Raw genomic sequence first — 13,449 nt, 5'->3', positions numbered from 1 at the left:
AGGGGGTGGCTCTAATAGATGGGGATTATCTCTCTATAGGGTACGCAGAGCCTGCCACTACATTGTGAACCTGCGCTACTTTGAGATGTGCATCCTCCTGGTCATCGCCGCCAGCAGCATCGCCCTCGCGGCTGAGGATCCCGTCCTCACCAACTCCGACCGTAACAAAGTGATTGCAAATCCCCTTTGTGTACACCTCCAAAATGGGGCTTATCTCATGGCTGCTCTGGAGGAGCCTCGGTGAGCCCCCTTCCTGGGAAGCTTCTGCAGAGCACCCCTGCCCTCTCTCTGCAGGTACTGAGGTATTTTGACTACGTTTTCACTGGTGTCTTCACCTTTGAGATGGTTATCAAGGTAAGACAGCTGGCTGTGTTGCTGGTGGTGGAGGGGAGCAAGTGTCTTGCATGGGAAATAGCTCAGGTTTCCCACCCTGGTCCTGAATTTGTATGATGGGAGCTGGTTCTTAGCAGTAGGAGTTGAGAGAACTCAGTACTGCTTACATCAGCATCCAGACCCCCCTTGAAATTCAATGCTTCTGGATCTCAACTGGACCTCAGCTGGGCAGATGAACAGCTTTAGCTCTGTGGCCAAACTGCTGCCCTCCTGCCTGTTTTTATCCCCCCAGATGATCGACCAGGGCTTGATCCTGCAGGATGGCTCCTACTTCCGAGACCTCTGGAACATCCTAGATTTCATCGTGGTGGTGGGAGCACTGGTGGCCTTTGCCTTGGCGTGAGTGGCTGGTGGCCTCTTGGGCTGCACCTGGCTGGGAGGGGGGAGGATGTGACCATGTGTTATGGCAGCAAGAACATGATTTTTGGGGGGGATTTGTCTGTGAGTTTGTGCTCTGGGAATAGCTTCTTACCGCTGTGTGTGAAGCCCAGCTGTATCTCTGGTGGCTGAAAGCTGAGCAGCTTCAGGGACTTGTTAGATAGATGAGAACAAAGAGTGTCAGAGCTGGAGTTGTACACCTGCAATGCACTCCAGGGTGCACAAAACCAGTCAAGGCAGCACTCAGTGTGGTAGAGCTGCTCTCTGAATGCATCTGAGCTGGAAGTTATGCTTTCTAGCTGGTGGCTTTCCCTCTGCTCTGAGGACAAGCATCACCCCAGAGCCCTGTGGGGACAGGGATGTGGTCAGCAGGGTCTGTGCCCACATCCTGCACTGTCAGCATTGTGGCTTTCCCTGTCCCCAGCCTCCTAGGGCAGCTGAATTCTCGAGGGGCCTTTTGCACCCCCATGGAGGTTTGGGTTTCCCCACAGGCACGGCAGGAGCTCTCTGAGCTGGCCTGTGGTGCCCTCTCACCCTGCAGCCATCAGTGCCATCCCACAGTAAAACAAACAATGCCCACGAGTCTGCCCATAAAGCCACATCTCCAGGTGATGTTGCTGTTTGTCTGCTGCCCATTCAGAGCGTACGCTTTCCAAGTGAGAGGCCATCTATGCCTGCCTCTAGTCCGCAGCTCTCAGCTTGGAAAGCTAATACATCACCCCAAATGCAGCCTAAATAAAAAGCCTGCCATACCACTGTAAATCTCCAAAGAGCTGTAATTAAATTAGCTGGAATAACCAGCACCATAACTAAAGACCCTGCTTGCTTTTGCCTCCTGTGGCACCCTCGGAAGAGGCATTAACGTGAAGCTCTGAGAGCTGTGGTAAAACCTGGCTCATGGGTTTGCAATGGGAGGAAAGGTTGAGCGATGCCCTCTATGTCTCACCTGGTGTGTGAGTGCAAAAGCACCTTGCAGAGCTGCCTCCTCGTTTTCTGTGCTTTTCCTTGCACAACTGGAGACAAGCCATGCACTGTGGCTGTGCTGCTGGAGGCTGTCGCCATCCCACACAGCTCCCAAAATGCTTTCCTTACTTTCTTTCTCTCTCCTCTCTTTTCCATTCTATTCATGCTGTTCGGTGGCTTGGGCTGGATTGCCAACAGGAATGCTTTGGGGTAACTATGCTGTCTGAGTGTCCATGGTGGAGGGGTTAGGGAGGGGGGGCAGGTGTCTGTCTGTCTGTCTGACACCTGTGCTGACCCTTAGCTGTGTTCCCACCCACAGTTCCTGGGATCCGAGCATGCTGCTCTGCGTGTTAAAGGTGGAAGTATGGGTCCTAGGGCTGTTAGTACTGTCACTTTCTGGAGTGTTAATTAGTGGCTTTGTTTACATCTCTTAATGATTAAGCCCATCAACGCGCTCCCTGTTGCATTAACCCTTGCAAAAGAGCCACATAGTTCATGTTATCTGTTGTTGTAAGATGGTTTTTGAGCTGTGCCACCTTCACCAGGATCATTTTGCTCTGCCTCATTCAATACATGAGGGTGACAGAGTCGGTGCTCACTGCAGAGCATAGCCCCACGTTCCCCTCCCCATGCTGGGGGTATAACATCCAGCCCTGGAGCTGGAAGGTTATTGTCTCTCTGTTTCATCTTTGGGTGCCTGTGCCTCCCTCCCATGCGGCAGGACCAACAAGGGTCGGGATATCAAGACCATCAAGTCTCTCCGTGTGCTGCGGGTCTTGAGGCCCCTGAAAACCATCAAGCGGCTGCCAAAGCTCAAGGTAACTACACTACAATGGGCTTGACGTCTCCTTCCTCCAGCATTAGCATCTGTTTGCTCCCAAACTATAAAGAAGTCATTTTCCAAGCATGTGCTGCTTTTAAGAGCTCTGTTTTCAAACACGGCTCTTTTCAGACTGCTGCACATTGATTGGGGTGTGCTATGAGTTATTAAAAGCAAGCCCAGCTGTGGGTAGATCCGAGGTGATTCCTCTGCCAGGGATATTGGGGCCGGTGTGGAAACTAGGCAGCAAAGCCCAGCTCTCCTGATAAAGTCCGTGGCCCTGGCTTTGGGAGAGCTCAGATCTCTATCCAAAGTTCATTATCTTTCCCACCAGAGCAGCTTGCAAACAGCTCCAGTCTTTGCATGCTGTGCTGTCCTCATGTTACAGCTGAAAGGGATTTCCCAGCTGAATAGAGGGATTATTTGTGCAGTGAAGGTAGAATCATGGATTTCCTTGCTTGAGCCTATGGGTTACAGAGTCAGAAAGGACTAAGAGACCCAGGGAGCCCTAAGCCATCCTCACAAGGAGATATTTGACTTATAGATAAAGCCAGGCACGGCACCCCAAATACACAGGTTTTCATCTCATCCTTTCCTCCTGACCAGTGGTTGGACACTGGCTTACTTTAGTTCTTTTCTGGACAGCCCTATGCCACGAAGCACAGGGCTGTGAGCGCAGCCTCAGAGGCTTTGGGAACTGCTGCTATTGCAGGCAGGGGTATTCAGTCTGCTTCATTGTCTGGGATGATGCTGGAAAAGGAGTATTGACTAATTGGTCTTGAGTGCTAATGGCATCTTTGGGACAGTCCCTGTCTGCTGCTCTGGTTGCAGAAAATATTGGAGGATATAAATATCCATCACTGCGGGTACGCTGGGTGTCATCTACCAGACGTCCCTTTGCTTGGGACAGAGATTAGCTCTTTCCTCATTTCCCTACGGGGAGTGGGAAGCATCTTTCCACACAGTAGTGTTGAGGAGGGTCTGGTTCTGCCCTGTTGGTCCCCATGGTGAGCTATGCCCTCTCCTGCAGGCTGTCTTCGACTGCGTTGTGACATCCCTCAAGAATGTCTTCAACATCCTCATTGTCTACAAGCTCTTCATGTTCATCTTTGCTGTCATTGCTGTCCAGCTCTTCAAGGGGAAGTTTTTCTACTGTACCGACAGCTCTAAGGACACGGAGAAGGACTGCATGTGTGTATCCTGTGGGTCCAATGCTGCTGACAGCTCTGGGAAAGGCAGGGTGCCTTTGGGTCCCTAGTATATCCCTTGGTCATGACTTGCTCTTGGATGTAGTTTCTGGGGATGGATGGCTTGGGCTGAGTCCTATCCCATTTGCTTTGTATCAGCCCATGCAATGATGTAGAGCCCAGTATTTTCTTCCTGCTCTTTCTCTGCTCCTCTCTCCATGTCTCTGCTCCCCCTATCTGTCATTGAGCCTCTCCCCATTCCTTCAGCCCCACAGGAGGAGAGGTGTCCCACCCTACCCCATCAAACACACTGTCCCAGGTATAGGACAACCCTCCCATAGCCTGACACTAGCAAAGCCACTGCTCTTCTCTAACCTTGCAGAGGGAACTATGTGGACCACGAGAAGAACAAGATGGAGGTGAAGTGCCGGGAGTGGAAACGACATGAGTTTCACTATGACAATATAATCTGGGCCTTGCTCACCCTATTCACAGTCTCCACTGGCGAGGGTTGGCCCCAGTGAGTATTTGCTCCATCCTCTTCCCATGGATGGGTTGGGCATGTCCCCATTGCCTTAGTTGGGTTAATGACTGGTTATTTCCCAGCTGGATGGAGAGAGAAACTGCTGCACAGTGGGGAGGAGAGGGAAGCTGAGAAATTAGGTCAGGACAAAAGAGCTTTATTCCCTAGATGAGACTGGGGACATGGCTGTGGTTAACTTCTTCCTCCGAAACTGAATGATGGATTATGCCTGCTCCCTCATGGAGGTACATTCATTGTAGGTCAGTTTTAGAAGTGGCTATAGGGCTTGTGCTCTCTCTGTGCTCATGAGAGACTGGGAAACCTTATTCTCTGTGTGAAGCACTGGAAAATCCATTTTCCATCAGGGACAAGGGCAAAGCACTGTGAAACAAGCTGAAGCCACTTGGAGGGGTTGTCCTTGCAAAGCTGGTGAAAGCAGTTTTATCTTATTGAGAGTGAATGGATGGAGATGGACATGCAAGGGAGGTCCCATGAGAAGTGCTGGGTGGTGGCAGTCCTGATGGACGTACTTCCCGTTGCTTTTCTCCACCTGTCTGCCCACAGGGTGCTGCAGCATTCGGTGGATGTGACGGAGGAGGACCGTGGGCCCAGCCGTAGTAACCGCATGGAGATGTCCATTTTTTACGTGGTCTATTTTGTGGTCTTCCCTTTCTTTTTCGTCAACATTTTTGTGGCTCTCATCATCATCACGTTCCAAGAGCAAGGAGACAAAATGATGGAGGAGTGCAGTCTGGAGAAGAACGAGGTACAGTCTAGGGAGGAGGAAGAATGTTTCTATGGGATTGCTGCATTACCAGATGGGGTTTGGGAGCCTGGAACTCCCCAGGTGCTAAGAAGTCTGGCCACTGTCCCTGTGTTACCATCAGCCAGGGTCTGACATGCATTGTTTTCTTCCAGAGGGCCTGTATTGACTTTGCCATCAGCGCCAAGCCCCTCACACGCTACATGCCCCAGAACCGGCACACCTTCCAGTACCGGGTCTGGCACTTTGTGGTCTCCCCATCCTTTGAATATACCATCATGGCCATGATCGCTTTGAACACTGTGGTGCTGATGATGAAGGTGAGCAGCTCAGGGTGGGCTTGGTTAGGGTGGTGAGGAGTAGAAGTGTCAGTTGGGATGGGACCAGAGGGTATTTGGGTTGTTGCTATGAGATGCTTCCTCCTCAGAAGCAGGGGCTGCTGTCCTGGGAGAAGGGTGAAAAGGAGAAGAAAGGGAAGAAGGAGGTGTTAGATTAGATGTTAGGCAGACTTTTTTTACTCAGAGGGTGGTGAGGAGCTGGAACAGGTTGCCCAGAGAAGTTGTGGGTGCCTCATCTCTGAATGCATTCAAGGCCAGGTTGGATGGGGCCTTGGCCAGCCTGATCTGGTGGCTGGAAATCCTGCCTATGGCAGGAGGGTTGGAACTAGATGATCTTTAAGGTCCTCTCCAACCTAAGCCATTCTATGATTCTATGAGGTGGTCTTGAGGCATCGGGGGCAAGGATCATGGCCATCACAGGTCCTCCCAGGGACAGACATCAGCCAAGGGCAATGTCTCTCTGTCTCCATTAGTACTACTCTGCTCCATACACCTACGAGCTGGCCCTGAAGTACCTGAACATTGCTTTCACCATGGTGTTCTCTTTGGAGTGCGTCCTTAAGATCATTGCTTTCGGCTTCTTGGTAAGTATCTGATCCTGTTCTCAGCAAAGGTGTTAATTTGGACTTTGACAGCACGTTTCAGCTCTCTGATTCACAGAGGGAAGGTGTTAATAATGTGAGATTGTTGCTATCTATTCTGGGTCTTATCCTGAGAGCTGCTTGCCAGCTGGTGGTTGGAATTGCTCCTTTGGATCTTGTCTGGAAGGTCAAGAAAGACCTTTTGAGCTTCCTGAGCCAGCTGCCAGCACTGTTGTTGGACATGGAGTGTGTGTCCATAGGAATCAGTCCAACTTACAGTCAAAGCTCAGCACCCTCAGCCATGGCCAGGCTGGGCTTCCTGATGCTAGGCCAGCCTGAAGGGGTCTGTGCGTATCTGAGCATCCTCCAGACTGGCCATCCCAACCTCAAACCCTCTCCTTCCCACAGAATTATTTCAGGGACACCTGGAATATCTTTGACTTCATAACCGTCATCGGCAGCATCACAGAGATCATCCTGACGGACACCAAGGTGACTGGGCAGGCTGGGTGCCACGTGCCCCTGGTGTGGGGGGTCGGGGTACTGATGCCTCCTCCCTGACCCTCACCTCTCTTCCTTCCCAGCTGGTGAACACCAGCAGCTTCAACATGAGTTTTCTGAAGCTCTTTCGGGCGGCTCGGCTTATCAAGCTGCTGCGCCAGGGTTACACCATCCGCATCCTGCTGTGGACGTTTGTGCAGTCCTTCAAGGTGAGGACTACACACACTGGGCTCCTCTTGGGCCTTGGTGTTGGCGTGCTGCTCCTTGGCTCATAGGATGGGCCTGGAGAGGTGTATGCCTCCAGAGCTGAAGCTGTGTAAGGAGATGATTCGTGCTTCTCTTGCAGGCTCTCCCCTATGTCTGCCTCCTAATCGCGATGCTTTTCTTCATCTATGCCATCATTGGGATGCAGGTGAGCACAGACAGCTCAGCATGCTTCCTTGGGCACAGACAAGCTGGAGAGACACATCCTCAGCGTTACTGCTTTGCACAGCAGCCAGTCTGTCACTGCTTCCCTGCTCTGGGTGCCCAGGAAGGTCCCAAGGGCAGAAGAGCTTGTTTGGGAGCCGCAGCACTGCATGCCTTGAGCTCCCTGCTGCCTCCCTGCTTGTACCACCCTTGGTGATGTGGGGACTTAGCTGGGCAGCCTGTGCCACAGCTGCTTCCCAGTCACTCCCTCTTCATTCCACGGGTTTTCAAAATCATACCCAATCCCTGTCTCCCTGGTAGGAGGGATGCGGTGATCATCACTTCACATCCCAATGGATGCATCACCACATGGTACCCTGCAGCCCATCCTTGTACACTGTGGTGGCTACACTGATTGGGATCTCAAGCTCAGGGACCTGCAGCCCTTAGCAGAGTGGGGGTCTGCACAGCACAGGGAGACGTGGGCTTCCCAGGCTTCAGCACAGGCACGTGAACACAGCACTCACTCCAACACGTGCTCGTGGCGCTGGCTCGGCAGCACGGTGACTAACACCCATGCTGAGGATCTCACAAAGCATCTCTATTAGCACTCAGGATCTTCAGCTGCCCGATGAGCAAGCCACTGTGATAACAAAAGCAATCTCCTGCTGCTCGCTGTTAGGGAGGGGGGTGAAGCAGAATTTCAGAGCGGGTAGCACATCGCTCACTGCCTGCCAGCACGGCTGTGTGGTCTCATCCCTCCCCAAGAGTTGCTGGGTTGGTTTTGGCCTCTCCATCCCACACATCTCAGCACCGGCTCCAGGTGTTCTCCATGCTAAGCAACTGCCATCTGACTCAGCCCCCTCCCTGCCGTGTGGTAGTATTGGATTTATTATTATTATTATTATTTTTTTTTTTAAACATCATTGTGAACAAATCCCCAAGCAGTAAAGTCTGTGGGCGTTATTTGAGCAAAATAGCTGGAGGCAGAAAATATTCCACAATTACGCATTCCAAAAAACCCGTACAGGGGAAGAAATACTCTTGCAGTGAAGGTATTTTTAGGCTCAGGAGAAGTGGAATAAATATTTGACGGTAATAGCGGCACATTCTTCCAATTTAAGGCACTTTGCGAACGCTCTCCATGTCCTATCGTGGCCTCGGCGGTGGGTTGTTGGTAGGATGTTGCCTGGATTTGGGGCTTCTTCGCCTCTTGTGGCCCTGGAGATCTTCTGGTCTGGGGCAGGACTGGTGTTGCCTGAACCCTTTTTCTGCCCCGTAGGTTTTTGGCAATATCAAACTAGATGAAGAAAGCCATATTAACCGGCACAACAACTTCCGCAGCTTCCTGGGCTCCCTCATGCTCCTCTTCAGGTAAGCAGTTACCGGTTGGGGGTTCAGGGCTCTACGTCCTTCCCCACTGCATCCTTCCCTGCTGCTGAGAGTGGCTGTGTTGGTGCAGGAGTGCCACCGGTGAGGCATGGCAGGAGATCATGCTCTCCTGCCTGGAGGGCAAGGGCTGCGAGCCAGACACGACAGCAACGTCTGGGCAGAATGAGAATGAGCGCTGCGGCACCGACCTGGCCTACGTCTACTTCGTCTCCTTCATCTTCTTCTGCTCGTTCCTGGTGAGTTCTTCTCCCCAGCCACAGGGTCATCCTGCATACTTTCATCCCACCTTCCCTGGGGTGCAGCCCCACAGCCACCCAGCACCTTCCATAAGGCTTTGGGGTTAGCACATAGAGCGCACGTGCCCTCCATCCCATTACAACCAAGACAGCTTCAACCCTGGAGCACCTGCTCCTCCAAAACAGTACCTGCTGTTTGTCTCAATTCCTTCTTTAATTCCATCTTCCCACAACTTCCCTTCCTTCTCTGCTCCCTTTCCCCCACTTCCCTTTCTCTCCGCCTTTCTCATTTTCACTTAGATGCTCAACCTGTTCGTGGCTGTCATCATGGACAATTTTGAGTACCTGACTCGAGATTCCTCCATCCTGGGACCTCACCATCTAGATGAATTTGTCCGGATCTGGGCAGAGTATGACAGAGCAGCGTGGTATGTAGCCAGCTCCTACTCTCCCAAGCAGCCTCTCCAATCTGGTTTTAAGTAGGTGTCTCTGCTTTCTGCTGTTGGAAACTACCTGGCTGGGATGCCTGGGATGGTCACGGCAGGGCTGCTCTCACTCGTGGACATTACAAGGGCAGCATCTGGTTCCTACAGTGCCTGGTGGCACAGGCACCTTAGGGGGTATCCTGAAGATGCTCATGTTTGGCCATGGTGTTTACCCATGGTTCCTGCTGTCCCTCTCCTCCTGTGCCATGCCACAGGCAGGTCCCTCTCTGCATCCTTCCTGTTCTCTGCCCAAGTTGGGCTCCAGAGCCTGGTCCCCAGCACCCACAGCTCCCATCAGGTTGGAGTGGAGGGTGGCTTGTCCCCAACCTGGGGAGGTGCTGGATGTCTGCTGGGCTCCTGCTAGGTCACCAGGGAGTTGTGTAGGCTGGGGACGGGCTCGCTCTTATGCACCCACCCTACAGGAGATGGATGCATTTTGTTTCCTGCACCTACAGCTTTGCTGATGAGAACCCCAGTAAGCAAGGCTCCTGTTTGTAGGCAGCACCCTGTTCTTGGCAATGGGATGAGCCACACTGGTTGGTCAGGCTTTGGCTTTGGAGCAGCTCTATGCTGCTCCTCCCAGGATGATGTGGAGCATCTCAATGGCTGTGTGCAGCCCACAGCAGAGTGGAGAACACTGTGAAGGTGTCTTGTGTGGCCCCTTCCTCCCCCAGCCTAGGAACACCCTTTCTTTGCCACGTCCCACCACTGTGTCAGGGTTCTTTTAACTCAGGGCCCTTGGCCGGTGCATGTGTTCCTCAGGGAAGCATCACCACCTCTGCTAATTCGCCTCCTGAGAAACCAGAAGGTTTTATAAGCCTAATATCATCTCCTGGCACAGTTTCTTGCACCATTTTTCTCCAGCCCAGTTCAGTTCAGTGCCGGCCGGGTTCCTCCCACATGGCCTCCCACCAGTACCCAGTGCTGTTGCATGGGCAGGTGAGTTGGCTTGTGAGCAGGTAGCTGTGCCTTGGGGAAGGGAGCATGGGTGAATAGATATCCAGAGGAGATACAAGATGAAACACCCTCTGCTTGGTGTGGGGTTCCTTGCCCGTGAATATGGGGAAGCATTTCTTCATGCCAGCCACTCTCTCACCCCCATGCTTGCTTCCAAGGGCAGTTGCTGCAAAAGCCCCTCTCTGATTTCTGAGCAAAGCATGCCCTTTGTTGTGATATGTAGCTGGCAGGTAGGGGCTGTGAGCAGATGGTGGTGTTGGGGCCACTGGGGCAACTCTGGCCCTCACTGTGGGGTGAAGAACAGGTGAGTACATCCCAGTGGGTCCCACCACCTGCGTGGGGCACAGCTCTGCACCCTGACACTGGGAATGCCTCAGGAAGGGTCTCAGGGGTGACCAAACATGTCTTACACCAGGGAGGCTCAGGGACTGGTTTTGCCCACATGGTTGGCTTAGCTCTGGCCAGTGATGGAGAGGGGACAAGGAGAGTTGAAGGAGAAACCTGAGGCAAAGGCACAGGGTAAGGGTGGTAATGCTGCTCTTTGCCTCCCTGTACGGTTTCCCTCCAAGCTTGTCCAAGGATGCCCAGGAGGCTGCAGCATGCTGCACCTCAGCACATCCACCCCGCAGTCCTGCTTCCCAAAGGGCTCTGAGCTGGAGCAGGGTGAAGAGCTCAGCATCCCTGCGCGCGGTCCTGCCAGCTCCACACCTCGACTGCTTCCTTATTTCAGCAGTGATGGAGGGATATGGGCTGTATCCTGCCACTGCTACTGCTGGGTCTGGGTTTGGGAGAGAAAGGGTGTGTGTGTGGGAGGGTTTGCTTCTAATATTGTATACCCTTGGCAGAATGTGATCTGGTGATCAGAGCACAGGAACGGACCACCAGAGACCTAGTTGCCAGTGCCAGAGCCACTGGCCACCAGCTGGTCACATTATCTCTCCCTGTCTCATGTTCCCCAGATACTGGAGATACAATTGACTCAACTGCCAACCTCTCTGGAAGGACCAGAGGGTTCTGATGTGGGAGATGCAGCTCCACCAGAAGGGCTTGCGGTTGCTAGAACTCAACCAATATCTCCCCTCTAAAACCCCAACCCTCTCCCACCAACTATAGATAGCCAGGGGCACGATGAGGAAGGGCGATGGGGTGGTGCCCACTGCCTACACCATGTCTCTCCAGGGTCAGCGTGGGTCAGGGTGAGGAGGTGTGAGCTGACTCCCGATGGAGAGGGCAGCAGCTGGGGCTCACAGCTCCCCCTCTCTGGGTCTGACAGAGCCAGAAGGAGAAGAGCCATGCACCCCTGGGGGTCTTACCCCACAGCCGGTCCTAGCCCCCTGGTGAAGCTCTCCACCCTCTCAGTGTCCTATTAACCCACCTGTGCTTCCTTTGCAGCGGCAGGATCTCGTATAAGGATATGTACAAATTAGTACGGGTGATCTCGCCTCCTCTGGGCCTAGGAGAGAACTGCCCCTACAGGGTGGCGTGCAAGGTTTGCCTCCCAGTCCTCCGCCACAACCTGGCCACGGGACGCACCATCCACCCCTCCTTCCCCCCGCTCTGCCACCACCGCGCCTCCCGAGGGAACCCTCATGTTGCTTTCCTTTGAGTTTAAAGAGGTCCACGGCCTCCCAGAGCCAGCAGCTGTCCCCTCCAGGGGGGGCCCAGAGCCTCCCGGGGTGGGTTTTGTTAAATTGTGCCAACCCCCCCCCTGCCCCATCAGCTCAGAGCTTGGTGGACGCATGTCCCCGTCTCCCACTTGGTTCCTCCAGGTAGCATCCATGGGAGCAGGGCTTTTTCTCTCCCCTCCTGGGGTCTCAGGTGTGGTTTCCTCCCAGGGATGGAGGGATGGGTGAAGGCAGAAGAGTATCATGGGCTCGGTTGCTTTGGAGGGGGAGGATTAGGAGACCAGAGTGACCCCACTCTCTGTAGGACACCTGAGGACATGGTGCTACGCCTGGTACACCATGCTCTAAGTGTGACGTTCAGAGGACACACAGTGGTATCTCTGGGGAACTATGCTCATTTTGCCCTTTGCTGGAGCTGCCAGAAGGAGGTGGCACCAAGGATCTTCTGGGGCCAGGCTGGCTCTGTGGTGGCCACCCCAGCCTGTGGTGCCCACGGGAACAGCAGCCACTCGTGCTCGTTCCCAGTTCCTGCAGCTCAACCATCCCTCTGCTTGAGGCAGCTTCTCAGATGTGAGCCCAAAGCAGCGGTCTGACCCCCTTGTGCACCTCTGCACCTTCTTTTAGATTGATACTTAGAATGGCAACTGAGCGAATCCCCACACCACTGCTTTCTCCTAAATGTTACAGCACCTATGTCTGTGCCTGTGGCAGAAGAGGACAAAGCACAGCGCTCTCTTTTCCCTCTTCACCTCTCACAGCATCTGAGGTGTGCACCCCAGCCTTTGTTCTGCAAGGGAAGAGATTCCTCTGCATTGTCTCTGCTGTGTTTCCTCCAGCCTCCCCTGGAGTGGGTTTGTCACCCTTTGCAGCTGCCCATAGGGATGATGCACGCATCTGGAAGGCAAAGACCAAGAGCAAAGCAGAGGAAACCAGACGAGCAGCCAGTCAGCTCTTTTATGAAGAGGTGGTTTTCTTGCAAGGGTCTCAGGCAGCTCATCCCTTCAAGGAGGCAGTCCACACAGCCTTTGCACTCTTCTTTATTACATTCCTGGCAAACAGAAGGCACCTGCAGGATGAAATTCTGGCCTTACTCAGTTGGCTGCAGGGCTTTGCTGGGAAATTCTGCTTTCCTAAGCCAGAGCACCTGGTGCTTGCAGGGATACCTGTGATGATCCCTCCCCCTCCCTTCATAGGAGGGAGATTTGCAGCTGTCTGTGCTTTCTGCTGGCCTGGGATAAGAAGACAACCAGTGAAGAAAGCAAGCCCATGTGGTCATTGTGTTTTGCTACCACAGTCTAGATCCCCAAATGCCAACCATCCTGCAGCTGGGGGAGTCTTCCTGACACATCACAGTGCACAGGTTCACCTTCCTGGAGGTGGCAAGAGCCATCATTTCCAAAGTGATGTACCAGAGCAAGCCTGCAGCCCTCCATCACCAGGCAGTTTGACAACAAATACTTGCAGAAACGGAGTGGGAGACAGGGTGCTACGGACACAGTGGCCAAGAACTTCAGGATGCTGCGCAGGGGTGCAGCATGGTGTGGTAGGGAAGCTTATCTGCTGGGCCACCTGCAGGTGGGCTCAGGACTGGGAGCCATCCTGTCCAGATGGATAGCATTTTACATGCCTTCCTGTGCTCGGCTCCACGGGGATGTGCTTCTGGGCACAGCTGTGCTGAGCAAAGTGATTTAAGATCTCTGCTCCGAGCAGATGCAATGTACGCAGCCTGTCTGTAAGAGCAGCACAGTTCTTGTGCATTATCTGCTGGCTTTTGATGCAAACTCTTGCTTTCATGGGAATCCATTCCTCTCAGTACAAAAGGTGAAGTCTGACATATGCTGGGAGTGCTAAAATCCGCTCTGCCAGGTAGGATGAGTTCAAGGTCACTGCCTCGCTTCC

At 53.3% G+C, this 13,449-nt stretch overlaps 1 protein-coding gene across 1 annotated transcript in view; it reads left to right on the top strand.

Moving 5' to 3' along the window:
* Positions 1-13,449, top strand: part of CACNA1E (calcium voltage-gated channel subunit alpha1 E) — an 83,253-nt gene that overhangs the window by 57,451 nt on the left and 12,353 nt on the right. The window contains exons 25-40 of the mRNA XM_072342685.1: positions 40-169; positions 295-354; positions 626-732; positions 1,933-1,944; positions 2,456-2,552; positions 3,585-3,745; positions 4,124-4,261; positions 4,829-5,030; positions 5,183-5,347; positions 5,839-5,949; positions 6,355-6,438; positions 6,531-6,656; positions 6,794-6,859; positions 8,138-8,229; positions 8,318-8,483; positions 8,784-8,911. Coding sequence (XP_072198786.1) covers positions 40-169; positions 295-354; positions 626-732; positions 1,933-1,944; positions 2,456-2,552; positions 3,585-3,745; positions 4,124-4,261; positions 4,829-5,030; positions 5,183-5,347; positions 5,839-5,949; positions 6,355-6,438; positions 6,531-6,656; positions 6,794-6,859; positions 8,138-8,229; positions 8,318-8,483; positions 8,784-8,911 — 1,845 coding nt within the window. The remainder of the gene's footprint in view (positions 1-39; positions 170-294; positions 355-625; positions 733-1,932; positions 1,945-2,455; positions 2,553-3,584; positions 3,746-4,123; positions 4,262-4,828; positions 5,031-5,182; positions 5,348-5,838; positions 5,950-6,354; positions 6,439-6,530; positions 6,657-6,793; positions 6,860-8,137; positions 8,230-8,317; positions 8,484-8,783; positions 8,912-13,449) is intronic.

Source organism: Excalfactoria chinensis, chromosome 8, assembly GCF_039878825.1.
Source record: "Excalfactoria chinensis isolate bCotChi1 chromosome 8, bCotChi1.hap2, whole genome shotgun sequence".
NCBI classification, from domain to species: Eukaryota; Metazoa; Chordata; class Aves; order Galliformes; family Phasianidae; genus Excalfactoria; species Excalfactoria chinensis.
Note: the sequence above shows the minus strand (reverse complement) of the source record. Positions and strands in the feature narration are given on the sequence as shown.